The sequence below is a fragment of the Setaria viridis genome, chromosome 8 (assembly GCF_005286985.2).
Source record: "Setaria viridis chromosome 8, Setaria_viridis_v4.0, whole genome shotgun sequence".
In the NCBI taxonomy this organism is placed as follows: domain Eukaryota; kingdom Viridiplantae; phylum Streptophyta; class Magnoliopsida; order Poales; family Poaceae; genus Setaria; species Setaria viridis.
Genome location: NC_048270.2, coordinates 26680467 through 26706713, shown reverse-complemented (window position 1 = coordinate 26706713; position 26247 = coordinate 26680467). Strand labels below are relative to the sequence as shown.

General features: G+C 48.0%; 2 protein-coding genes across 4 annotated transcripts; one reads left to right on the top strand and one right to left on the bottom strand.

Moving 5' to 3' along the window:
- Positions 1-3779: 3779 nt before the first annotated feature.
- Positions 3780-9759, top strand: LOC117833102 (auxin response factor 23). 3 transcript variants are annotated; one of them, XM_034712486.2, is made up of 15 exons: positions 3780-4166; positions 4279-4424; positions 5192-5287; positions 5366-5422; positions 5520-5690; positions 5800-5884; positions 6367-6457; positions 6561-6725; positions 6813-6932; positions 7026-7101; positions 7182-7353; positions 7431-8368; positions 8830-9020; positions 9101-9289; positions 9409-9759. In XM_034712486.2, the coding sequence occupies exons 1-14, from the start codon at positions 4058-4060 to the stop codon at positions 9273-9275; spliced, it is 2592 nt and encodes an 863-aa protein (XP_034568377.1). In that variant the 5' UTR covers positions 3780-4057; the 3' UTR covers positions 9276-9289; positions 9409-9759. The 3 variants fall into 3 exon arrangements, with proteins under 3 accessions (XP_034568377.1, XP_034568376.1, XP_034568379.1); XM_034712485.2 differs by having other exon boundaries at positions 3782-4166; positions 9412-9759; XM_034712488.2 differs by having other exon boundaries at positions 3783-4166; positions 5523-5690; positions 9412-9759.
- Positions 9760-22380: 12621 nt separating this feature from the next.
- LOC117834784 (transcription factor SCREAM2) lies at positions 22381-26043 on the bottom strand. Its single transcript, XM_034714318.2, has 4 exons — positions 24755-26043; positions 23352-23579; positions 22956-23126; positions 22381-22831 (listed from the first exon to the last, which is right to left on the bottom strand). Exons 1-4 carry the CDS (start codon positions 25850-25852, stop codon positions 22748-22750), a joined length of 1581 nt encoding a protein of 526 aa, XP_034570209.1. The 5' UTR covers positions 25853-26043; the 3' UTR covers positions 22381-22747.
- Between the last annotated feature and the right edge of the window lie 204 nt (positions 26044-26247).

Sequence of the window (26247 nt, the reverse complement as noted above, 5' to 3'; positions counted from 1 at the left end):
CTACGGGCTGTATAAGCTGTCTCGTTCTTCCCGACTAGAAAAACAATGTACTTTAGATTCTTCCATTTCTGTGAAAATTTTTAGTATCATGAGAGTTGTGCAGTTGATTTTGAGCCGGATTCCTTTTTTTTCCCCCAACGCTGCTGCTCCATTTCCTTGATGGAGTAACAGGATTTGTCTTGCTTTTTTATGACGAGAAACACTTAATTCCCGGGACATTACACCAACAGCGACGCTCGCTATTTCTCTGAATCGTTTCCTGAACAAGATGAAGAGGAATGGTGGAGGGGGGAAAAAATGCAGAGTATTCCTTGCTGCTTCTGAAGCCGGGGCTAGATCGAAAATGGCCGTGTATTTTCTTCGTAAGCAAGGTCCTGCACTGCGAAACACGATTCCGTGGCCATGGGTTTTGTCTCCGTGCCACCAAACACGATCCTTTTCACCATACCATACCAGTGTTTCCTCTCGGATTTGAAATGTGAGCCGTTATCAATCTTTTTTCTTCTTCAAATGTTAGCTCTGCTTCGCACCCACGCCGTGTACTCGTGCGCTAGGAGTACTTCGACTGTACTGGCAGTAGCAACCGGGAACATATACCTGCTGTAATTCTGTAATACTGCTCCTCCCCCAGGCCCCCACTGTCGAGCATCGACGCAGGCGGCAAGCCTACTCGTACACAGATTCGCGTCCGCAGCAGAGGCCGCAGAGCATCTAGTACACTGTACACAGCGTCCCCAGCAGAGGCGGGCAGCGTTGGGAGGCGGGCACGCGCTCTGACCCCTGCGCGGGGCGGCGCGGCCCGGCGGAGGCGAGGGCGATCCCCGCCGCGCCAGAAATAAAGCGGGGGCAGGGCGCTGCACCAGCGGCAGCGGGCAGCTCAGCTGAACTGGAACCGAGCGAGCCCGCTCCTCTGACGGCGACGGCGACGCGGGGCCCTCCTGGCCTCTGATTCCTCGACACGTCCCCCGAGCCCACGAAGCCCACTGTTCCGGCCCTCGCTCCACCCCGTCCTCCTGCTCCTGCGCCTGTGTCTGACGCAGACATCCCATGTCGCCACCAGCTTTTCCCAAAAAAAAAAACACAACTCATTTATGTCTCTCTTTCTGACTTTCTTCACTACAACAAGTCGCGTGTATTTTCTTGGCCTGATAGTGAGTTTCGTATCTCGGATTTGTGGCAGGATGGCATTTCTTCTTCTCTGTGATCTACTCATTCTTCTTTTTTCTGGACCTCGTTGTATCCCACTACTCTGAAAGCTAAAGCTGGCTTGAGGACTTAACTAACGTAGTCAACTTCTGTAACTCTCTTCCGAGAATATTGGGCCGCCGTCGGCTTCTAGACCCGGTGCGAAAATATTAACCTTTTATGATTTGGAAAATCGCCCCTCGAGGCTCACATCATTAGTTAGGAGTTGGAAAAGTATTAAGGGGGATGCCAAGTTTTAAAACATTGTAATTGCCACTGATATTTCTAAGAAGAGTAGTGCTAGCACTATGGGTTCATGCAATCGCAATCACCTTTGATCCTTTGCCCTACCATGCTAGTAATATCACAAGTAATTTTGTAGCATGGGCAACTTGTTATGCAAAATGATAGGACATAGCATTTGTATTCCCTATGTGTACATGAGGTTGATGGTACTATGACCACAGGTGGTGGAACACCATCACTCAGAAGAGCTATATTGGCAACTCCCTCTACTTAAAACTACATAACACTAGCGAGCGTAGTAGCTTGTATTTTCTTGGGATGAAGCATGATACTGAGTTTCGTATCTCGCATTATTTCTGGTAGAATGGCATGCTTTCTCTATGACTTTTTCGGACCTCGTTGTATCTGGAAGCTAAAACTGGCTTGAACACTCAGAAACTTACGTAGTCAACTCTTGTAACTCTCTCCCGAGAATATTGGGTCCCGTCAACTCCTAGATCCGGTGTGAAAAATTAACATTTTATGATTCAGGGCTTGTTTGGCGCACCTCTAGCTCTGAATAAAATGACGTTAGCTTTAGAGAAAACCTTCTCTAGTGAAGTGTATTTTCTGACTCTGGCTAGTATGTTGGAGAAACGTTTGGTAAAACGACTTCTCCTGATCTTTTAAAATGGATGGAAGAGGTCAAATGTCCAAAATAGCCTTATGTATTTTCTTTCTTTTCTTTTTTCTTTCTATTTCTTTTTCTTCCCCGTTCATTTTTCTTCCTATCTTATTTTTTTCCTTCCCCGTTTATTTTTCTTCCTTTCTTATTTCCTGTTCCTTCTATCCTTATCTTTGCTTCTGCAAAACGCCCCTGCCTCTCATGGCCAAGGCCATCACCCCCAGCTCTTTCAGCTCGGCGTCCCTGCCTCCCCACTCCTCCAGCTCGGCGCTCTGTCTCCCCCAGCCCACTCCCTTTCCTTAGGCCCAAGCGCCCTACGCCCCTTCCTCCCAGCACATCCATCTCGGCACCTTCGGTCCACTTAGCTGCTTGTGCGGCACGCCTGCGCCGCCGCCTGTGCGCCCTACGCACTCGCCCCGTCCTGTTGTGCTCCACCTACCGCCGATCAGGTCAGCACCGGTGCTACTCCGTCCGTGCCGCTGCACCGTCCGTCGCCGGTAAGGCCCAGTGGCAATTGCTCGCAATTTTCGTAAAAAGTAAGGGCGCATGCATCTTTTACTTTCCATGGTAGGAGGAGAAGCCAGGTGAGCCACTTTTTTTGGGCTTCTTGCGCGTAGTGCAAAAACGAGGGTAGCTTCTTCGGGCTTTTCAACAGAAGCCGTTTTCAGTATCACCATTTGGTAGGGCTTCACGATAAGCCAGTGCAAAAGATGGTTCATGAACTCTACTAAAGGGCACCTTAGAAAACCGCCTCCAATTAGAAGCCGAAAAAGTATTAAGGTGGCATGCCAAGTCACAAGTACACATTAAATTTTTATATCTCTTCAAATAATATTAGTGCGGCCAATGTTTTCATGCACCGGATAGTACACGCAACTGTAAGTTTGAATAGCTATCTCCCTCTCACAAAAAAAAAAGATAGAATAATTGTCAATGGAAAGCCTAGTAAGGTTGATATTTTCAAAATAAAATATGTACTAGTACCTGTGTTAGCCAATTGAATTCAACAAATGCACATTAAAATAGGTATAACCAGAAGACATTCTTAAACGCCATTTTCATGACACAAATCCGGATTCCATAATACCCCCACTAAACATTCTTAAACTTACCGTTTGCAAAAAAATAGGAACAGTCATAGAGAGGAGAGGATCAGAGGGACAACGAAAATACAGAAAATAATGCACAGAAAAATGCTACCGTGCGTTGGCAAACCAGACAATCTACGTAGAGTATAAAATTAAAATGGTACAGATTCTGATTACACACTACGATTTCCGATACACGCCCCAGCCGTGTCCTCTGACCAACCGCGCGCTGCCACGCACGCCACCCGACGTGGCAATTAAAAAACGGCCACAGCCCCCTCCCTCCTCCGCAGGAGGCAGCTGACGCAGAGGATCCGCCCCGCCCCCAATGCCCCAACACGAATATTTATTGCGCCCACCCTTGCCTGCAGGAGCCAGACAGCCCCCACCCAGCCCAAACCCCCTGTCTTCCCCCTTCCTCCAGCCCAAGCCCAGCCCTAAAACCCAGCCCGGGTAGTGAAATTATTGCGCCTCGCGGTCGCCTCACCCACCTTCTCCCTCACGGTAACCTCACCGCCAGGTTGAAATGGAGCGAGCAGCTCACGCTGAACGCACTCGCGGGAGAGAAGGCGAGGAGACCACTCCACCACCACCAGGCCGCGAGGGAGGTGACGTCGCCTTCCCCACTCACATAAATCTCTCTCTCTCTCTCTGCCCGAGCCCAGCAGTAAAAAAATCGGGTGAGGTGAAGAGGGGAGGGAGAGTCCTGTGAGAAGCGAGCGAGGGGAACGAGGCCGGCCGCGAAATCGGAGGTGAATTCGAGGGGAGGAGCTCAGCCCGGCCGGGAATTCGCGCGATTCGGGCGCGGGCGAGGGGGGCGCCGGGGTGAGCGCGCGCGCGGAGGCGCCGCGGATGTGAAGATCTGGTGCTCGCCATGGCTCCTCCGGCGGCGGCCGCTGCTGCTGCTGCGCACGCGGCGGGAGGTGGAAGCGGGGGCGGGGGCGGGGGCGGGGGCGAGGGGGATGGCGCCGCGGCGGCGCGAGGTGAGCTGGGGTGGCGGGGTTCGCTTCTCGCGGTGTGCGTGTGTTCGTGTGTTTGTGGGTGTTTGAGCTTGGCGGGTTTTGACGTGGGTTTGGCTTGGGCCTGTGCGTGCAGGTGGCGGCGGCTTCGGCGGAGGCGGAGGTGGAGGGGCGGAGGACGGCATGTACACGGAGCTCTGGAACCTCTGCGCCGGCCCGCTGGTCACGGTGCCCAGGGTCGGGGACAAGGTCTACTACTTCCCGCAGGGACACATCGAGCAGGTGCGCGTCCCAATTCGAACGCCCCTTCCTTCCCCCCTCTGCGGTCTCGCTTCGGGAGCCCCGATTGGGCGGGTGTTTCCTGGTTTCCTCGGGGTTTTTGCTGCGTAGGCGGTGATCAGGGCGGGTGTTTCTGCGGAGTGCCCAGTGAATTCCGTCTCTGACGGCCGAATTCCCTTCGCGCGAGGCGGTCTTGTAGGAATACGGCGGGTTTTGCTCCATTTCCTCGAGTTTTGGGCCTTGGGGTGCTCCAATTTTGGGGGTTCGCTGCCTGTCGGCGAATCGAGCGCGCTTTACCCCTGCGCCCCTGGAAAATCTGAGCTTTGGCGTCCGAATTTGGTGGTACTGTTGGGTAATCGCGGTTCCCCTGCACAATTTTGGAGTTTTTTTGGTGGTCTAGTGCTATCTGCACTGTCCCCTTGCTTCCTGTCCTCGAAGCCTGCCTTTGAGGAACCTGGTGGTTTCTGTGCTGGACCGCTGAGGAGTTCGTGTTTCTCCATTGGATTTTACTTTCTACTGCTCCACCTGGACAATTTGAGCTCACCAATTACTTCTGCACGTCGTGCAGTGATTTATGCTCATTTTATTTCAGTTCAGCGGGAATTTTCCACCAGTGCTTGATATTATGGTGGATTTTTTCGGATTATGGTTTTTTTACTTCTGAAATTCGTGGATTTTACACTCGCTTGTGATCAAGGAGTGACTCAGTTCGGGGTTCTTGCGGTTTGGTGTGCATATTTTGACTGTTAATCTGCTGCTATGGATTTCAGGTGGAGGCATCGACCAACCAGGTGGCTGAGCAGCACATGCAACTGTACAATCTCCCATGGAAGATCCTGTGCGAGGTCATGAACGTTGAATTGAAGGTACTTGCACCCTCTCTTCATGCAAATTTCAGCTTCACCTTTCAATGATGTGTGTTTGATGCATATTTGTTTGTGTAGGCCGAACCAGACACTGATGAGGTTTATGCCCAGCTTACTCTGCTCCCTGAATCGAAGGTGAGTGATGCTTTTAGCTTTCACACTCTGCTCCATGTGAGGATCTTGGTCTGAAGTGTTTAATCAGGCAACATCTGTTCATTTGTTTTGTATGTAGCAGCCAGATGAGAATGGCTCTAGTGAGCAAGAGATGCCTGCTGCACCCTCTGCTGCACCTGCGAGGCCACGTGTGCACTCGTTCTGCAAGACCTTGACAGCCTCGGACACCAGCACACATGGTGGCTTCTCGGTGCTGCGACGTCACGCGGACGAGTGCCTCCCGCCACTGGTTAGCTTGCTGGATCTTTGACTTGGTGATGTTGCTGTTGCTGCAGTTGTACATTTGCTATTTGTTGCTTGAGTGGTAGTGATGATCTTTGCTTTGGCTTCTTGGTCAGGATATGAGCCGTCAACCTCCAACACAAGAGCTTGTGGCCAAGGATCTGCATGGTGCCGAATGGCGCTTTCGCCACATATTCAGAGGTGATCACTCAACATCTTTGTTATTTGACCATATTCCATGAATGTGTAGTGCTCTTTGCTCACTTACACCTGAATGCAAGAGTTGCAAACATATATTGAACCAGTTTTGTGCATTAATGACTCCTTAACTTGATCTTAATTTGGTTTAAATGTGCTTTTGGGTACAATATGTATGCACCATCATACCTCATTGGTCATTTTGTAGGGACCAACATGTGCTTCCAACATGTGTATTTTGGTTTCATTGCATGGGCCTGCATTTGATGGTGCCAGGATAACCATTTAATTTTGTCAATTAATGTTTCATCTTACACAATTTAGTTTCATAGGACAAGTACTTAATGTCACCATACGTTTTTTTTTTGACTAGTAAGTTGCACCAACTAATAGTTTTTGTGTTTGGCTCATGTTTCAACAGTAGATTGATATAATTAAGTTGTATCCTCGTTGAAGTTCTCTCATATACATATCTGCTACTTCAGGTCAGCCACGAAGGCATCTTTTGCAGAGTGGCTGGAGTGTCTTTGTTAGCGCCAAGCGACTTGTTGCTGGGGATGCCTTCATCTTTCTAAGGTATGTTTTGCGGCATACTGATCAACTTTTCATATGAGCCTGTGATAAACTTGTTGCTGGTATGTTTTCCGCTTCACCACATAACAATGTATGATGCATGCAGAGGTGTGAATGGGGAGTTGCGTGTTGGAGTTAGGCGTGCAATGAGGCAGCAAGCAAATGTTCCATCTTCAGTAATATCAAGCCACAGCATGCATCTTGGAGTTCTTGCTACAGCATGGCATGCTGTTAACACTGGAACCATGTTCACTGTCTACTATAAACCTAGGTTGGTGCTAAACCCTATAGGTTTTTCTTGGGAGTAATATGTAGTTCTTTCATTTAATTAATCTGTCTTCTAAATTACTGCTCTCAGGACAAGTCCAGCAGAGTTTGTGGTTCCCTGTGATCGCTACATGGAATCGCTGAAACGAAATTACCCAATAGGGATGAGATTTAAAATGAGGTTTGAAGGTGAAGAGGCTCCAGAGCAAAGGTAAGCAATTTGACTGGTGCAATGGTGATGTTTTCTGCTTCGCATAAATCTATAAGAAGCGACTTCAAACATTCAAAATTCCTGTACAATTAGGTTTACTGGGACCATTGTCGGAAATGTGGATCCTGATCAAGCTGGATGGCCTGAATCTAAATGGCGTTACCTTAAGGTATTACCCCTTTCCTCGCTTTTCAATTGAAGTATACTTGTTTTTGGAACATTGTTGTGATATACTTTTGTGTTATCCAGGTGAGGTGGGATGAAGCTTCCTCCATTCCACGCCCTGAAAGGGTTTCTCCCTGGCAAATAGAACCTGCTGTAAGCCCTCCCCCTATCAATCCGCTTCCGGTGCACAGACCCAAAAGGCCTCGCTCTAATGCTGTAGCATCCCTGCCTGATTCTTCAGCTCCGACAAAAGAAGGTTTGACTTTGTCATGCGTGCAAAACCTGTAGGATACTTGTTAGTCATACTAATTCATGTGCTTTATCTCATTCTAGCGGCTCCTAAGGTCACAGTGGAGGCTCAACAGAATGCCCTACAAAGGGTCTTGCAGACGCAGGATAATGCAACCCCAAAAAGTGCTTTTGGTGATAAAAGTGAGCTGGATGCTGCTCAGCAGTCAGTCTTGCGACCATCAGGATTTGATCGGGAGAAGAGTACCATTGGTACGCAGAGGAAGCTGGGTTCAGATAGTTGGATGCAGATGAGCAGGCCTGAGAGTTACAATGAGATGTTATCTGGATTATCTGGATATCAGCAACCTAAAGATCTACAAAATCAGCAGGGATTCTGTTCTTTACCTGATCAGATTGCTGCTGGCCGTCCTAACTTCTGGCACACTGTAAATGCTCATTATCAGGATCAGCAAGGCAATCACAATATGTTTGGTTCATGGTCCATGATGCCTTCAAGTACTGGCTTCGGGTTGAACAGACAAAACTATCCAATGATACAGGAAGTTGGTGCGATGCCTCAGAGTTCTGCAAATACCAAATTTGGGAATGGAGTTTATACTCCACTGCCTGGCCGTGGCATCGATCAATACTCAGCTGGATGGTTTGGCCATATGGTACCTGGTTCTCGCATGGATGATGCACAGCCACGCGTGATCAAGCCTCAACCTTTGGTTCTTGCTCATGGTGACGCTCAGAAAATGAAAGGCAATTCATGCAAGCTTTTTGGAATTCACCTTGACAGCCCAGCTAAATCTGAACCTTTGAAGTCTCCACCAAGTGTTGCAAATGATGGGATGCCACAAACTCCAGCAGCAGCTGAATGGCGGAGGGTAGACACAACTGAAGTAGAGAAAAGTTCTGACCCACCTAAGACGCCAAAGCAACTTGATGCTCCACAGGCAGATCCTGTCCCATGTCCACAATCTTCAAGAAGCACACAGTGTAAATCACAAGGTGGATCAACCAGAAGCTGCAAGAAGGTGTGTTTTTCTTTTCATTACACCAAGCTTTTTATCTTTTAGTCTCTGAAGGCCATTGAATGCAGCTATAAACCTAGAACTGTAAGTAGTTCCCTATGAATGCTTTTCACATGGCGCTCCAATTATTTCTCTTTTTTAGATTTCTACTGGGGGCATGCCTTGTAAAGATTGCTTCTGAAGCACTCTTGGATATGTTTTTTTTAGATAATGACTGTTGGATATGTTTGTTGGCAATATTCCAAGTCCGCGCTAGACAAACTTCCAAAGCCCTGCTAATTTACTAATGTAGCTGTGGGGATATAATTTAATCTCCACCTTACTTGCATATTACTCCTTGTTTGGAACTGCATGGTAGTAGTCCCAACTGCTGTGGCTGTATTCTAAGAATATACTATTTACTTAATCATTTTTTTAGCATCACCTCTGTCCACCATGATGGTTGATGTGACTGTTCATTTCAGGTCCACAAGCAAGGAATCGCCCTTGGCAGGTCTGTGGATCTTACAAAGTTCAAGGGCTACACGGAATTGGTCTCTGAGCTGGATGAGATGTTTGACTTCAACGGTGAGCTGAAAGGTTCTAACAAGGAATGGATGGTTGTCTACACCGACAACGAAGGCGATATGATGCTGGTCGGCGATGATCCCTGGGAGTGAGTTAACTGTTGAATATTTCCCTCAATTTCTTAGTCGATCTGTGAAAGTTAAAATCTTGATCCTTTTGCCTGGACAGCGAGTTCTGCAACATGGTCCACAAGATCTTCATCTACACAACGGAGGAGGTCCAGCGGATGAATCCAGGCACCCTGAACTCGGGGTCTGAGGACAGCCCTGCTAATTCAATGGAGAGGGGTTCTGCTGTCAGGGAGACACTGCCAGCCTCATCCCTTAACTCTGGGAACTGCTAATGCCTTCGCAGCTGGTAATGCAATCAGCCTCACTAGCAGCTGGACCCAGCCTTAATTATAGTTCCAAACTAAACGTTATGCGATGTAGCAGTAAACCTTCACTAATGTTTGCCTGATCGTTGTGCTTTTTTAGCAGGTCTTTTGAAGTAACAGCAGAGGACGGAAGGCGATGTATCCATAGGTCTGGTAGTGGAGCTTAATGCTTTTTATATGCATTTGGATGAGCCCAAAGTACCCTAGTATTTATAGCTGGCGCTCGTCCTGGTGGTCTTAAGTCGAACCCTCTCATTTGCTGCAGTTTTGGTTTATCTTTTGGTGAGGTAAGTTAGCCGGTCGCTTGTCCTACCACCTAATGTATGCGTAGAAACAACTGAGCGAAGCCCTCCCGCGCTTTCCCTCGGCACTAAGCGTTGTACATAGCCGCGCCGCCCCCCCCCCCCACCCCGGCATCATCAAGTATAATATATTGTCCGCTTAATCGACACTCTTGTGGCTCTCCTGCTTAAAGTTTCGCTGTTATGTTGCCGTTCGGAGGCCAGTCCATTCTGCGCCCCCCTGTTGTGGAGCTTTTGTTCTATTTTGTAGTCTGAAATCAGAGCCTGCGCTTCGTGTGTGGTTGTAGTTTGAGTCTGGCTCGCACTCAGCAGAATTGGGAGCTTGAGATCTTGGTGCCGGTGTGGTGCCGGACCAATCGTGTTCTCTTTCGGCTCAAGGTTCCGGTTTGTTGCGTGGCTGCAGCTCGGTTCGGTTCGGTTCGGTCTCGGCCGCAGCTGAGTGGATTGGGTTGCTGAATGCTATCATGGTGCTGTGATCCTGGTGGGTCTTGTTGGAGATTCACGAGCACGAGGGAACTGGGAATGGTATCGGTGGGAGAATGGCATGGGGTCCGATCCCCCCGAGAGCTGATGCTTTATGGTGGTGTGCTGATGGTGTGGTGTGAGTGCGACATGGTTTGGTTGGAGGCGGCATGTCTGAACGCACGACGCCGTCGGAGACTCGGAGTAGCCGTTGTATGAGTTGATGTACCGCTCCCACTTGCGCCATCCTATTCCTGATCCAGCGGCGGCAGCCATATGAAACTTGTTCATTGTCAAAGGGCGGCCCTCGGCTGCCCGCGCTCGTATGCTTATTGACAAGGCCTAGGCTCTAGCGACTAGCGTGGTGCTTTATACTGGCATTTCTATCGTATCGTCGCATGGAAAACGACGTGTTTATTATTCGTACTTATTCTGTGGTTGGAAATCTGCTAATTTGTAATGCGGGTGGGAACTGAGCACGCGCCCGCATGGTAGCGCGTTCTCTCACTCGGGCATGTTTACGTTGCCTTTGGTCGGGGAATTTTGTACGGCCGGTTCCTCCCGCCGTCGCCGACCAACTGTCCGATGCGGCGAGATCCCGAGATCTTGGAGACGCGAGGGCCTCCAAAACCTTGCCGGTGCCGCTAGAAACGGCCTGGAACGAGAATTCAAGCTTACACATCTTTGTCATAGTCCTAGAAAAGCTATTACGTGTGAATCCCTATCTCAAATAGTACAAATCCATACCAACATAGAAATATAAAGTTGCAACAAAGTAATAATATCATAAATATCGAGTACATCTCTTCGGCACTGCCGGTACAAGTCCATTAGGACTGAATCATGAAAGGTAAAACAACTACGCAGCGGAAACATGAGCTATGGTGAACACCATCTCTAGAGGTGACTTGAGCGAGGGGTCTTCCCACGTTATCGAAGTCGTAGTCAGGTTCTGACCCTGAAAAGCCATCATCTACCCGAGAAGCGGGTAGGCTATATCAACTCCTAATAGCAGCAAGCTAAGGAAATGGGGGAATTATACTATATGCATGGATAAACCTATATATGGCTATAAAGGTTCATGCACCAGCAGCAGTCAAGGATGCATCAAAGCAATACTATTACCGAGGTCAACACCTCATCAAGGAATTCATCACAAACTACCAGATCCTTCACCCAAGAATCCAGCACTCAAACACACTAGGCAATGTGAAAGCTCCCTTCCCTCCCATCTCAACGGCAAACGCCAGCTTGCCTCAAAAAGGGAGGTAGAAGAATAGTATAAGTCTAGTTAGAGTAACAGATCAGTGGACTGTCCATACCAGTGGACACGGACTATAGCTATATGTTATACACTCTGCAGAGGTTGTACATTTGTACCCGCACGGATGGAGCTTGAACGGGGATCAGCCGTCCAAACCCCACCTAACGGCTGGAGCCCTAGCAAGTGGCTATCACTCTCCTGTTTCCTTGAGTCTGGAAGCGTCTTCAAATGTAGGAGACACCGTCACCAGTCGAAGACCTCAAAGCTGTGAAGCCACAGTCTTGTCGGAGCAGGTCCATGCCTCAAACTCCTTACACTGATCACAACGATCCGCCTACAGGTTGAGCGCTATCCACCACTAGTCTTGGACCGAACCCCGCCCATAACATGAGCGAACGGTATGTATGTAATAGTCCAGAGAAATATGGTTAAACTGACTCGGTCCTTAAGGGCCGAGAGTGAGCACTCAACTCCTCAAAGTATGTGCTGCAGCACCCACAACATATAAGGCACCTCCTACTCCTAAAGTCTCAAACAAGGTACCCGCCACAGGCGTGGGGGAGGGTGTGTGTGTGTGTGGAGAGAGTCAAGAATGCTCTCTCCTAGTAAGGCACTACTAAGTACCAACCGCGGTTCGCTCCCGGCAAAACACGTCAAGGGATCACACTCACCCAAAACACACGTGAGAGTGTACAAGAAATCCCATCACCAAATCCATGGCATATGCCCATCCATAACTTAAAAGCATGTATATGGATATAAGTAAGGTAGACTAGCTAATGGTCTGTAACTAGTCCACAAGTAGGTAATAAGGAAAATAGGATAAACAATTATCAAGGCATGGCTAACAAATTGGCTATGCATTCAATCATCATCTAGGTATCATAAATAAAACATTAGCAACTAAGCATGCATAGGATCTATATGATTGGGAGTGACATGATACCTTGTCTGTCATCGTTGAAGTCCTCTTCAGTGTAGTTAGGGTCGTGAGAGTCCTCGGGGTCATAGCTCGGGTTTGAAGAGAACGAGATACAACACATTTATTAAATTAAAGTTGAAGTCCTCCTCAGTGTAGTCGGAGTCGTGAGAGTCCTCGGGGTCATAGCTCGGGTTTGAAGAGAACGAGATACAACACATTTATTAAATTAAAGTTGAAGTCCTCCTCAGTGTAGTCGGGGTCGTGAGAGTCCTCGGGGTCATAGCTCGGGTTTGAAGAGAATGAGAGACAACACATTTATAAATTAATCGACATTACATCTAGGCAAAAATTTCAAGAAAGCCAGGTTTAGAAGATCCAATTAATACCAAACTAGCTACAAACAGCACAGGCTCGATTTTACGAATTTAATGTAACTGGTTTCATATTGTTCTGAGTTAAAAGGAATTAGTTATGAATTTTTAAAGATAAAAGAATTTAATTAATTAATTAATTAATTAATTTAGGAAATTCATAATAAGGGGGAACACATGTCAGCACCAGATTCCACCACGTGGCAGGGAGGGTGCCACGTGTCAGCTGACGTCAGCGTTGACCCGATCAACCATAACAATGACTGACCAGCGGTCAACTGGCCCCATTAGCAGGTGGGCCCCATGGGTTAGTGGGCCCCACATGTGGGCCCGATCCTGTGTCATGTCAGTGCCGCATGGCTCCATGTGGCTGCCGCATGGCCGGCCTAGTCCTACGGGGCACTGCCACGTGGCCGCCCAGGGGTAGGTCGGGATCCGATGTGCCGGCCGGATCCTGGGCGCCACACTCGTGTGGCCACACGATTGGCTAAGGCGCGGAACAGCGGCGCAAGGCGGCGGTGACCGCGCCCATGACGTCGCGGCGCGGTGAGGCTGGGTTGCGCGCGGGGCGCCAGCATCCCGGGCCCACAACAGCGATGGCGACGGCGAGCGGTGGCGGCAACCTGCAAGGTGGGCGATGGCTGTGGCTTGACGGCCGGACAGGTAGGGGAAGCACTGGCGGCGCGAAGGCTGGTCAAAGGCTCCAAGAGGAATAGGGACAGCGGCGACACTCACAACTTTACGACCGTCTAGTTGTCGTCGCCGGCCTGGTGAAGAAGGCGGCGGCTTGCGGCTCCTTTCACCTAGTGACGCGGACGACCTCCTCCTTCTCTCATGTGGCAGCTGCTCTGGCTTCGGGCGTTGCTCCTCTTCTTTCTTTCCCCCTTCTCCTTCTCCTCCTCTTCCTTCCCCTTCCTCTCTCTCCTCTCGGGCAAGCGTGGCGGTGGCAAGGGGAGAGCCCCAAGGGGTATCTTGGGTGGCTAGGGTGGCCGCCAGCTGGGGGTATTTATAGCCCCGGCCTGAAGCTAGGGTTAGGGTTTGCGGGGAGGAGCGGCACCGGCGACGGACGGTCGGGATGGCGCGGCGGCTTGGCGAGGTGGCATGAAGGCCATCCATGGGCGCCAGCGCAAAAGCAAGGGAGCGGGGTCAGGTCACGGGCACGCGCGCGACCATGGTAGTGCGTGCCAGCGCGGACGAGGCCGACGAGCCCATCCCATCGGGCACGCACGCACTACACGCATGATGCGTATGGTGGAGGAAGAAGACGGGGGCACAGTGCGGCTGACGTGTGAGCCCTACTTGGCGGTGAGGGAAAGAGAGGGAGAGGGTGCGGTGGTGGTCTGGCGGGTTGGCTGGGCTGATCAGCTGGGCCGACCTGTTGGGCTGTTGCAGAAGAGAGGATGAACGGCTGGCGGGCTAGGCCGGTTTGGCCACGGACTGGCATGGTGGGTTAGGTTAGCTGGGTTAGATTAGGTTTGGTTTTTATTTTATATTTAGTTTGAATTTTCACACTCAAATTTGAAATCCAACAAAATCAAAAAGAGCCAAATCAAACTAGCACACAAGTTTTGAAATTAATTTGAGATTTAATTTATTAGGGAATTTCTAGAGAAGAGTAGAAGTTGACTTCCATTTTCAAAAGAGCACACAATTCAGCCAAAAAAATTATTTTTAATGAAATTTATTACACAGCCACCTCCACCTGTGGAGCCGCGACCGCTGTCACCGGCCTACTGCGGCCACCATGGAGGTCCTCCAGAAATTCCGGTCTCCGGAGACCGAACGTGCCCGGCCCGGCCGCTCGTTACCTCGTTGCTCTCGGAACTTCCTGCCTGTTTCCGCGCGCTTTGCGTTTTCTTCTCACAGGGCGCTGACGTACTAGTCGTGGCAGCAGTTCGATGCCCGGCGACCGCCGGCTATGCTTCGGGGGAAGAACCGAAGTCGAAGAACAACGAACAGGTTCGGGGGCATTTGGAAGTAGGAACACGTCGCCTTCTCCCTAAACACGTGTGTTTAAAAATGGAGGTCAAATTTGGAGATGACAAAATAAATCATGAGCCTGGAAGCAGCACCTGTGTTACTTGGGCCTCAGCTCCGGCTACCGCGTCAGGGATGAGCCAGAGGCCCAGAGAACTATACAGCTCAAGCTCTCAAAACATGGGGCTAGCATTTGAAGAACTTGCCCCTTTGTTCATGCTTCAACATCACCGGTGCAAGCAGCTCTTAATTCAAACTTCTCTAATTTGATCAAGTTAAAAAAATATATTAGCATTTACATTATCAAATAAATACACCATAAAGGCTCTTTGCGTGATAGATTTAATACAACTTATTAGATGTTGGCTTATTTTCGGTATAAAATTAGTTATATCGGGCAATGGATGTGTGGTTATGCCTGTCTGTCTAACGTGTATATTTGTTGCATGCAAGTTTCAAGGAGTGTACTTATATGACATCATTCGTGTATAATTATTAGTCTTATTATTTGTTGTTAAAGTGATTAGTTTCGTGTTTTATTCCTTGGAGGAAGACTATGACGGTTAAATTGTTTAGATACGAAGAGTTGATAATTAGAGAAATGTTATTTTACAGTCCTCAACTATGGCTTGAGGCCACTTTTCACCATCAACTATAAAACCCTTAACTTTTCACCATTGGACCCTCTACTATTAAAACTTTTCACCTTTCAACCCTAACTTGAATTTAGAGTGGCCATGGTGGTGTAGCATTGATGCGTTGACATGGCCGATGGCTAAATAGTACTTTAATAAAAATTTCGAAAAATACCCAAGTGACTTTTTATAAGTGGTAAAATTTAAGACAAGAAAAAAACATAATGTGACTAGAAACTAGACAATGTTTAAAACTAAACTAAATCCTTTTCACTTTTCTAAAATGTTTTGTTGATGCTATAAATTCCCAAATTTTGAATGCCAAAACTAAATCCTTTTCACTTTTCACTTTTCTATCGTGAGCGTGGATGTAATGAACTAAATGTAATTACATTGTTAAGCATTGCATCATGAGCATCATTGTTTGCTAGTATAAAAATTATTGTGCTTGTTTGAATGCTTTTGCATTTTAATTTGAATTAATGAATGAAGTGAAAATGCATGTCTTGTGAAGAAAACTTTTTTTTTCCAATAGGACATATGTTAAATTAAAACTTGGTAAAATACTTCTTCCTCAAATATGAATTTAGGTGATTTTTTTTGGATTTTAGGAATACATCTTGAAGCCAAACAGCTCAGCCAAAAATTCAAAATTAGCATTCCGGGAAGAATTTTTATTTCAAATCACTACAAGAAATCTTCCGACTAGTGACGAACTAAAAAGTTTCATATTTTTTGCGTCATAAACCGTGATTTCCTTCGTCATTAGTCGAGCGTCATAAATCGCAACTAGTGACGTTCCTTATTTCGGTGCGTTACTAAGATAATGACGAATGAAAATTCGTCCCACATATCATCATAAAACTATTTCGGAGGTTTGCGCCATGTTGGACAAGAATCCAATGTGGCTCCAACGTGGTAGGGGTGTTATAACGATTTTGGATCATCACAAATTGAAGCCCGGTCCAAGTAAGAGCCTTTATGAGCCTAATTTTGTTGGGCCATTTTTAACCCATTTTAGGTTTCCGCGCTATTTTTTGGGCTGAAAATATTTGTTGCATGCCATATTGTGCTGTTTTTTTCTGGACCCTAGCCCATCTAATGAAGAGCCGTTATTATATTTCGCAATACTTGGGTCATTTTTTTCTGGACCCTAGCCCATTATTGCATTTCGCTGTGCCATATATTCAATTTTGGTTGCTGATCACCATCACAATCATAGACATAAAAACAACTCATGTCCAACTTCCATATTATTCACATCACAATCAATGAATAGTTCACCAGCAACAATAATGCAACATAGAACAAGTTCAACATTAACAATGCAACATACAACAAAAGTTCATCAGTAACAGACAACAAGTTCACTAGCAACACACTTCAGTTGAGGGAATGATTCACCTGGCTCGGACTGGTGCTGAAGTGAATCAGGCTACAAATCAGAGTATGCAACTGCTTTGTGGTGTTCTTCAAAACTTCGATCTCTTCTGTCTGAGACTTCAATGTTGTTTCTTGCGTTTCAGCCCTCAATCTCAGTGCACCCATCTCAAACTCCTATTCAGCAATCTTTTTCCTGAAGTTGTGCCCCCTTGTTTCTCACTCTCAAGATCAGCTTGGATTTCTTCTACCTGCAGCGCAGTACCAACCCTAGTCCTACCTGCAGCGCAGTACCAACCCTAGTCCTTTTCTTCGGGGGTGGGTGAATGCCAGCAACCTCTCGAAATGTTCTAGATTGGACAACTTCAGCCACTGCTTCAGTAGCAGTCTTTGGTTGGTCATCTCCAGGTTGGACGATGATTTGTTCCATCCGAGCCTAATAAAAGAAAGAAAATGAATGGTATCACAAAAGTGCCCACAAATGTTTCTAGTGTTGTTGTTGCAAAGAAGAATGCAAAGTAAACAAATACTTACAATGGCTGCCTGTACTGGAGCGGTGTAGCCATTTTTGTTGCAATGGAAGTTCTTGAAAAGATCAATTGGAGTTGCGTCTCCTTCAACTTGCTTCTCCCTTTAATATGATGTGAAAATAGGCATAAACTGTTAGCTTAGAACAAGGAGCATGCGTAGGTTCATCAAATAAAGTACAGAGCAAAAACATGACTTGTTTAGTTGCTTACCACAACATGAGCCTGTGCAACATAGCTTCTAGATCTTGTGCGCTGAGGATACCTGACCTGTCCACAATTACTGGTATTTGTAGTACACCTCTCCTTTACAATAATAAAAACTCGTGTAAGAGTAATGAATAAGAGGAACAGATCAGTACATGCAAATGTGCTAGTTGCAAGTTGAAGTTCTATCATACCTTGTGAGGTTGGCTAGATCACATCGTAACCAGTTTGTTCCACTGGTCGTCATTCATAGTGGTCACATGATTTTTGGTTGGGACTTCATTTGCTGCAAGACCATTGAAGTACTTTTTCTTGAGCCGGTACCTCCCCTGTCTCTGTTGCGACTTGAGCATGTCAGTGCGTGCCTCTATGACAGGCTGACTGGTGGTGTCAATGTCAAATTGTCCCTATATTAAGCACAACACAAGAGTAATAAGAAAAATGGATGAAAAGAAAGGGGAGGTTAATTCTCTATTAGTCCAAAAATTATGAAACCAATTTTGCTGGTTCACTTATGGTATGTATAATTCATTGGAAGTTCTTGTTTGCATTATTTATGTGCAGATTGATATAGTTTTAGACATGTTTGAACCTAGTTAATTAGTAAAATGCATAATAATTTCATATGTGTTTCTAAAATTATGGATCCAACTTTGTTAGCTTCCTTTAACTATCAATTGCTGTTTTAAATTAGTATGACTTATGAATTGATCATACACTTACATAGTTTATGATGTGTTAAATTATAAGCTTTCCTAGCTTGTTAAATACATGATCAATTGTATAGAGATGCTTCTAAAATCATGAAACCTATCTTATTATTTACCTATGATCATGATATGTTGTTTTTAATTGTTAGCCTTCACGAGATGATTGTATAAGTATACAACTTTAATTGTATACTTGTTCTAGGACTAGCTTGCATGAGCATGCTCAACTATTTAATATTGATAGCAATTATGAGATAATTTCTATGGTTGATGCTTTATGTTGTGACAATTTAATTATGTGATAGTTTGTATGGCAACTAAAAATAGTGCAACTGGTGTTGATTGCATTCTCATGTTATAACTTGTCTTGGAATGTTATGTGCACTTATGTGAATATTTGTTTGCACACCTTCACCCTATGCAATTGATTGTGCACCTTAATTCCAATATTTGATTGCTTGCTTGATGACCTTGAACCACGTTATCTTTTACTTCTCATGAGTCATTGCATCTCATATGCATACTCAATCATAGCATCTTTGTAATTCATGCATTCATCTAATCTCGTAGATGATGACGTTCCAGAGTGTCGCGTTCTTGCAGCACCAATCTCAGGTAGGCACCTACGTATCTCAACTCTATTTTCTAAACATGAAAGCTATTATTTATTAATGGTTGTGTATGGGCTTAAATCTATCTAGATATATGCAATGTGTAGAACCTACTAGATATGTCAACTCTTGGAATTAGCTCAACTTATTTAGTGAAAGTATAGATATAGAAATCTCGATATAATTGCTTAGCCATGCTTAGTTCTCGGTAGAAGTCGAGGGGTGGCAAGGTCGCCACCACTCGCCCGAATTTGGATGTTTGCTTAATTATAGTTGAGTAGTTGAGAAAGTATAAAATATGAGCAACATGAATGATGATTCGAGACTTGAGCAAGTGTGCTAGGGCCATGTTGGGAGTGGAATCCAAGTGGCATATGCTTGCTTGAGTTGGTTAAGGTCCGATCATCATCGCTTTGATACTTGAGCACTATTCCGTACAAACCATATACTTAATATGGGAATGGTAAGCCAAGTAGCATAAGTCGCACCTTGCCTTGATCGGATTCGGCATGGGATGGGATGAGGTGTGATCTGCTGTGTCCGGTGCATCTATACATGTTCAGCCATTCGTTCATAGCTGGGTGCGGGTATGTGAACGGTCAGGGGGCATGAATGAACACTTATCCTAGGCCAAGGGTATGGTCATTGGTCTTGTGCCTCGTGTGGGAAAATTTGTACACCCTGCAGGGTTATAATCTATTGCAATAGTCGCGCTCCCGGTCAAAAAGCACGCTCTTGTACTTTGACTTGAACATAGAGTTCTGTGAAAAGCTTATGGAAGATTGAGCTCATGATTACATGATCACTTTACTACTTATACAATTGTATTGGTGCTTGATATATAAAGTAGACGCCATGTCTTTTGCTTATTCACTTGATAAATTATGCTCGTGTTTTTTATGACAAGCCTCATGCGTCCACCAAATGTATACTATTATGGTTAAGTTCTGCAAGTACGCAATGTACTTACGGTACTGCCATTACGGTACTGCCATTAAGTTGTTTTGCAGGTTTCCTTGTGAGTGATAACCACATTCATCCTGCTGGAGCCGGCAAGGTGGATGGATGGTGGATGTCGCCCTAAGCTTGTGCAGGTGGTGTCTTATGGGCAAGGACATCATTGTTGCACCTTACTAGTTTATATCTCCCCGCTGCGTTTTAACTCTCTATCTAAGCATGGTAGGGTAGCCACCTAGATCTAAACTAAACCTAAGTTTGCTAAGAACCTCACTTTAATCGATGAAATTCTTATATTCTAGTTCATGTATGTTGTAGTTATAATATCTGAAGTTTTGTAAGAACTTGTAAACAAGGTTTAAATTTTACTCTCATATGTATCCTTGTGATGGTTGCCATGATGTAAAACGGTATGCGGGTTGTTCCTAGGCGATGCTCGAGATGCATACCGGGGACTACTAGGATTATTTCAATTAAGTCGGGTCGATCAATGGACGATAACCCGATTTAGTTAAGATAATTTGAGCGTTCCTTACGATGGAGTGCATCGTCAAACAGTCAGATATTATTTGACAATGCTGCCTAATCGCCTTGGCTTTCAATACCCACCATGATTATCTTGTAAATGTACAATCGTGGATTTTCCTTTTTACAATGTGACAAGAGGGGTCATATCGTTGTCTAAAAATCGAGGACGCTAGTTCTTGTTTCGGTGAGACAATTGGAAGACAACGTTGGGCTTGGGCTGTTGCCTGTTTGCGTTGGCCTGTCACTACCTGCGCTGCCTCTGCTGCACGACCAGAAACGGAAATGAGACCAGCACCGGCTAGCACGGCCCCGTCTCCCGGGACTCCGGTTCCCGCGCGGATGGGCCGCCGGAGCACCGCCGGTCGTCGCCCGGTTCCCCGGTGGCGTGTACGGCGCGACGGCGCGGAGCGGATCCCGCTCGAAACACCGCGCCCCAAGTCACGGGAGGACCAGTGGCTCCAGGCTCCCTCTGCCTGTGTAGCCTGGAGCCCTGGACCAGAGCCATCCAATCGCGCTGTGAAGTTGAACCGTGCCTGGAGCCTTGGACCCTACCTGAGCTCTCCGATGCCTTTTCACCTGCGGTAAGCTTCGAATGCTGAGGTCTTGTTTAGTTCCTAATTTGGGAGTAGCAAAATTGGTATTTTGCCATAAATGCGCAACTGTAGCATTTCGTTTGTATTTGTGAATTATTGTCCAAACATTGACTAATTAGGCTCAAAAGATTCGTCTGGCAAAGTACAACAAAACTGTACAATTAGTTTTTGATTTATCTACATTTAGTACTCCATGCATGTACCGCAAGTTTGATGTGATGTGGAATCTTCTTTTTGCATAGTGTTAAAGTTGGGATTTTGAAGGGAAGTAAACAAGGCTGAGACGGCCAGCCGGCCGTTCTGAATGGCGGCGGCCGGCGGGGTAGAGGTAGATCCAGCCGCACATGCGCGTGCGCGGGGACTTCAATTCGAGACGCGGGCGCAGTGAGTGACTGTGGCCTGACACGGGTCGCAGCACAGAAGCCCCGCCAACTCGGCCGAGCGTGCGCGCCCGCTCGAGTAAATCCTCCGTACGTCCCGAGTGAATCCAGTCCTAAGAACCCCGGCGCGGCGTTCATCGCCAACGAATCTACTCGATAGCACATCAAAATGAATACTCGGTCCCGAGATGCAAGAGTGAATTGGGAGACACGCGCACGCACAGGAAGGGAGTGAGCCGCATTGACTGCGCGCATCCGATCCCAGGTCTCGTCTCGCCGGTCGCTGAACGCCGGCGAGCCGGCCGGCCGTCCTGCGCCGCAGTTCGCACGGCGCGCACGCGCGCCGGCACCATGATTTGGGGCTCAGGGACGCCGGCAGGCCCAGGCCGGACGCCGCTGCCGTCGCAGGCGGCGCCGGCCGGACGCGCCGGAAGGGAAATCATACGGCTGCAGCCATTTATGTTGGCGAGGATAATGCGAGACGAAACCCTGCACCGGGTCGGGCCAGGCCAGGCAGCCGTGCAGCGTTTGCCTCTGCCCCTCTGGCCTCTGCGAAGCGGATCTGACCGGCACAGTCGCACAGGCACAGCAGAGAGCCAGAAAGCAACAGTCGCAGTTCCGGACTTCAGTTTTTTTTTTCTTTCCCGCTCCGGGACTCCTGGCTCCTTTCTTCACCTCAGAAAATTGCTCGCAAGGTCTCACAGGCTGAAAATCAGGCGAAGCAGGGGAAAAAGAAAATTCACCGAAGCCAAACCGTTTGCACCGGAATCTTTTTACTGCTACTAATTTACTAAACTACAAATGCAGCTTCGGAGAAACAAACCACATGCCAACTCCAGTACTCCACTGTAATAACAAGAACAGCAAGTTTTAACCCTCATGGCCTCATCTCGCTCAGTCACAGGGCAGGGTACCACTACCAGTAGAAACCTGCTTTCCACTGCATTCCAGCAGCAAAAACCGCACCGAAAACATTTCACCCTGCCCTCCCTCGCCGGAGACCGGCAAGATCCGGCGCTGGCTGCTACCCTACCAATGGCCGGCTGCGGCGGAAGTAGCCGCGTATGGCCCACCGTGCCACGGACCACCAGCCTCCCTCCCTGCCTCAAGGCTTGCTTCCAAATTCCAACAACTTGCTTCCAAATGCAGCATGCGAAGGCTCGCTTCAGGCCTTTTCAAACCCAACAAACAGAAAGCGCCATTATTTTTCACCATACAGGGGAAAAAAGGCAGACCAGACAGAGGATTAACCTTAACTTAAAGCTGTTTAAGAACGGAAACAGATTTTCCACTTTACGATCGACGCAGACTTTGGTTCGGAGTTGCAGCAGGAGTGCAGGACTACACAAGGCAAAAAGCATGTACCAAGAAGAACTAGGACAGGCTAGGAGAATACTGACATTATTTTTTTTAAAAAAAACTCTAAGACTCTAATTAAAAGCTGATGGATGGATGGAATTTGGGTCTAAGAACCCTGAGAGGGTCTCCCCAAACTGTTAAAAGACCAAAGCTGGTTCTGTCACCCCCTGGAACCGGAGACACCTGAGCTTGTGAATTCCTTAGCTACGTTGTTTTCTTTTTTTCTTGCGGTTTGGTTGAGCCGTCTTCTTGTCCTACATCACGCCATGGAATCCGGTGGATTGCAGGAGGACGGTCTTGATTTCCTCCGGCATGAGCCCAGGGCCATCCTTGCACAGCTGCAATGAGGAAGAAAGATAATGAGAACTTGTCAGTGTATTTTCATGTGGAATGAAAACTAGCCATCTTCAGTGCACATTTGAAGCAGTTTGGAGAAAGAATATGTGCAATTTTGTACATTACCTCAGCCTTGAAGACGTCTAGGGTGAATCCATTGAAGCAACTGACAACAGCCTGCTGGACGTCGAGGCCAAGGCCTTCGATCGCCTTCATAGCATTAAGCAGAAGACCAGGCCTGCGAGCACAGAACATGTGGATGTTCACTGCTCGGCCTTCCCTCATCCTTACCTCAACCTATAGGAAGAGTAGAAAAAAATGCAAAAGGAAGTGAGCTACATGTTCAACCTGTATGAATCTGATAAAAGGTCACAAACGGATGCAAAAATCTGTCACGTTACAGTTTAGCTAACTTCGGCCTATTTCTTGCAAAACATTAACCAAAGAATGCTATATTGTGCTAAGAACCATCCATCTGAAGGAAACTTTATCAAGCAGCATTCTGAGAAAGCAGGTACTGACCCTAGGTTGCTGTGAAGTAGGGCTTGGCAATGCGCTTGTGCACAGCTCTTCCTTCACACGAGACGGCAGAGTGGGAAGCGTCGGAGTCAGAGGGTGGAAGCTTGTTGGTGTTGGAGGCAGTGAGGCTGTGGAAGGGGGCGACTCAAGCTCATTCTGTAGATCATTGATCTTCTGCAGCAGCTCCTTCAGGTACTCGATTGCGTCTCCAAGAATGGAAGCCCTGTCCATCTACCAGTTGCAAACAGAAAACAATCAGTTCATTGATCAGCCGCAAGGAGAAAGTATCACTAGTGGGTTGCATGATTACAATAATGAGATATATGTACCAATAAGACTAAAGGTGAAGTTCAACACAAAAACAGATAACTGAAACAAGTCAGGCAAAAGTAGGATCACACCATAACTGATGCTTTCTGTTTTGTATGATCAGAAATTAAGAGATTATCCTTTTGAGGACAAAATTGTAACAGCAGAGATGTAGGGAAGACCTTTCACTATTTTTGCTGCAGTCAGTTATTACTACTCGACTGACTTGAAACAGAGAAACAGGGACGGCCCCCAGAATCAGGCAAACGCACTGTGATGGATAGTGATTTGTATGCAGGACAACTTATGAACAGATATCATGATCATCTTATTCCAGATGACCATGTGCTAAGTTAATCATGAAGGTACATGTCCTCAAAAAAAAAAACCATGAAGGTACATTCCTTGAGAAAGAGATATGCAAGTCGCAACAATAACTGCAAGACACAGAACAATATGCTAGCTTTCACACAAACAAACAAAATAAAAGAAAAGAAGTGACATCACACCATGTAGGTTGGGACCATAAGCAAAGCACTGACCATAGCAATATAGCATCCCTCAGAACCTAAACAGAAGAACTGCAATTGTAGACGCTAAATTGTTGGTCCACATATCTTTTTGAACTGAAGGATACGCATAAAAAGTTAAGCTATCCCTAGATGAACACAGAAGCCTCCCAAGCTGAATCCCACTTATACATCTGCCATTCCAGGGGAAAACTTTCCACATGAGATGCGCATATCAACCGTTTATGACAAACAATTCATCACTAAATCAATAGCATGAACCATGATAACATGAATGCATATAACAATGCTAGATGCTAAGCAAGGAATTCTCATTTTTCACATTGCATCTATGATCTAGAACTCAACGGGAACAATTACCCCTGAGATGTGCATATCACAGTCTGAACAAACAATTGCATGGAACAAAACAATATAGCAGGCACATACATAGCAATGCTAGATGCTAACCACAGAATTCTCATCTTTCCACTCTCCATTGCAACGAAAAAGCAGAGAATTCTCCGAAATTACACGCTGTAAGTAATGGTAACTGACTAAAAATTGATGCAGGGACAGAATTCTCACCTTGCTGATCTTGGGCACGACTGACCGGAGCATGTAGAGGCGGTCATTGAGCTTCTTCCGGCGACGGCGCTCCGCCATGAGGTTCTTGGCCGGCATCCCCTTCCTCTTGCCCTTCCCGTCGCCCGCGCCACCGGCAGTCACCGTGCTGTTGGCGTTGGAGTCCTTGTCGTCCTTCTTGCCGCTCTCCTCGACGCCCCTCGCGTCCTCGGAGTCGTAGTTGAGCCCGGACGCGTCGATGCTCCCGCCGTCATCATCGTCGGCGTCGTCCAGTACTGCGTCGCCGCCGCCAGCCGAGGACGCTCCCGCGGCCGCGGCGAGGGCCTCCGCCTTGCGCTTCTTGTCGTCGTCCTCCTCGCTGGCGTTACGGCGGAGAGCGCGCTTCTGGAACAGCGTCGGCTGCGCGCCCACGGGCGGGAAGATCTCCAGCGGGCGGAGCACCGCCGCCTTCCCGCGCGCGGAGAACGGCGCAGCCAGGGGCGCCGAGGCAAGGGGCGGCGCCGCGGCGGAGGAGCCGGCGCCGTTGCTGAACATGTCGAACCCACCGAGCCCGCCGAACTCCGGCATTTGCGCCGGCGCGGTGCCGAAGCCGCCGAACGAGCCGAGGAAGCCGGCGTTCCCGGACGGGATCAGGGGCAAAGACGCAGAATTCGCCGCGCTCCCGGCGCCGGCGAACGAAACCAGGTCGGCCCCGGACACGCCGCCGCCGCCGCCGGAGAGGCCGAGGTCGAACCCGTGGAGGTCGTACTGCGCGCCGCCGCCCATGTTGAAGAGCGAGAACATCTGCGACGAGCCGGCCCCGAGCGAGAGCCCCGCGGACCCCTGCACCGGCGGCGCCAGGAGCAAGGACCCCTGCGCGCCGGCGCCGGCCGCCGCGGGGTTGAAGTACCAGTCGTCGTCGAGCACCGACGGCGTGCTGAAAACCCCGCCCCCCATGTCGGCGGCGTTGGCCAGGCACAGGAGCTTCTGCTGCTCGTGCCCCAGCGCCTGCGTCGTCCCCAGCATCATCGGCGTCGGCGGCGGCGCGTCCAGCTGCTGCTGCTGCTGCTGCGCGTCACAGTCGTCCTGCACCCAGAGCGGGTTGGAGAACGGCGGGAGCATGGCGGCGCCGCGCGCGCGAGGCTTCCTCGCTTTCTTGGGGTGGTAATGGCCGGCGGAGGGGAGCAGGCGCAGATGGCAGAGCTGCGCAGAGGACAGCGGACCAGCGGAGTCCTCTGAGTTCTCTCTCTGCCACGGCAGTGCGCCAGTGCCTGTATATGTATGGAGGTGAAGTACTGTACTGGGCCGGCGCCGTGGAGAGAGAGGAAGTCTGAAATGACCAAACTACCCTTCTGCCAGAAATTTTGGGCTAGGGCCGGTGCATGGGTTGGGGAAAGGAGCAGGGTGACGCCAACCGTTGGATTCAAAGATCAAAGGCCAAGATCAGGTTTGGGGGTTAGAATGGAAGCATAGATAGGCGCAATGGAAAAGATTTGATGCACTTGGTCTAGGTTGTT

Excerpts from the sequence above, each read along its gene's own strand:
- LOC117833102 (XM_034712486.2), top strand. The coding sequence starts at position 4,058 with ATGGCTCCTCCGGCGGCGGCCGCTGCTGCTGCTGCGCACGCGGCGGGA. Across the intron at positions 4,167-4,278 it reads TGGCGCCGCGGCGGCGCGAG|GTGGCGGCGGCTTCGGCGGA; the intron begins GTGAGCTGGGGT and ends CTGTGCGTGCAG. Across the intron at positions 7,354-7,430 it reads TTCAGCTCCGACAAAAGAAG|CGGCTCCTAAGGTCACAGTG; the intron begins GTTTGACTTTGT and ends ATCTCATTCTAG.
- LOC117834784 (XM_034714318.2), bottom strand. The coding sequence starts at position 25,852 with ATGCTCCCGCCGTTCTCCAACCCGCTCTGGGTGCAGGACGACTGTGAC. Across the intron at positions 23,580-24,754 it reads TCGTGCCCAAGATCAGCAAG|ATGGACAGGGCTTCCATTCT; the intron begins GTGAGAATTCTG and ends TGCAACTGGTAG. Across the intron at positions 22,832-22,955 it reads TAGACGTCTTCAAGGCTGAG|CTGTGCAAGGATGGCCCTGG; the intron begins GTAATGTACAAA and ends TCCTCATTGCAG.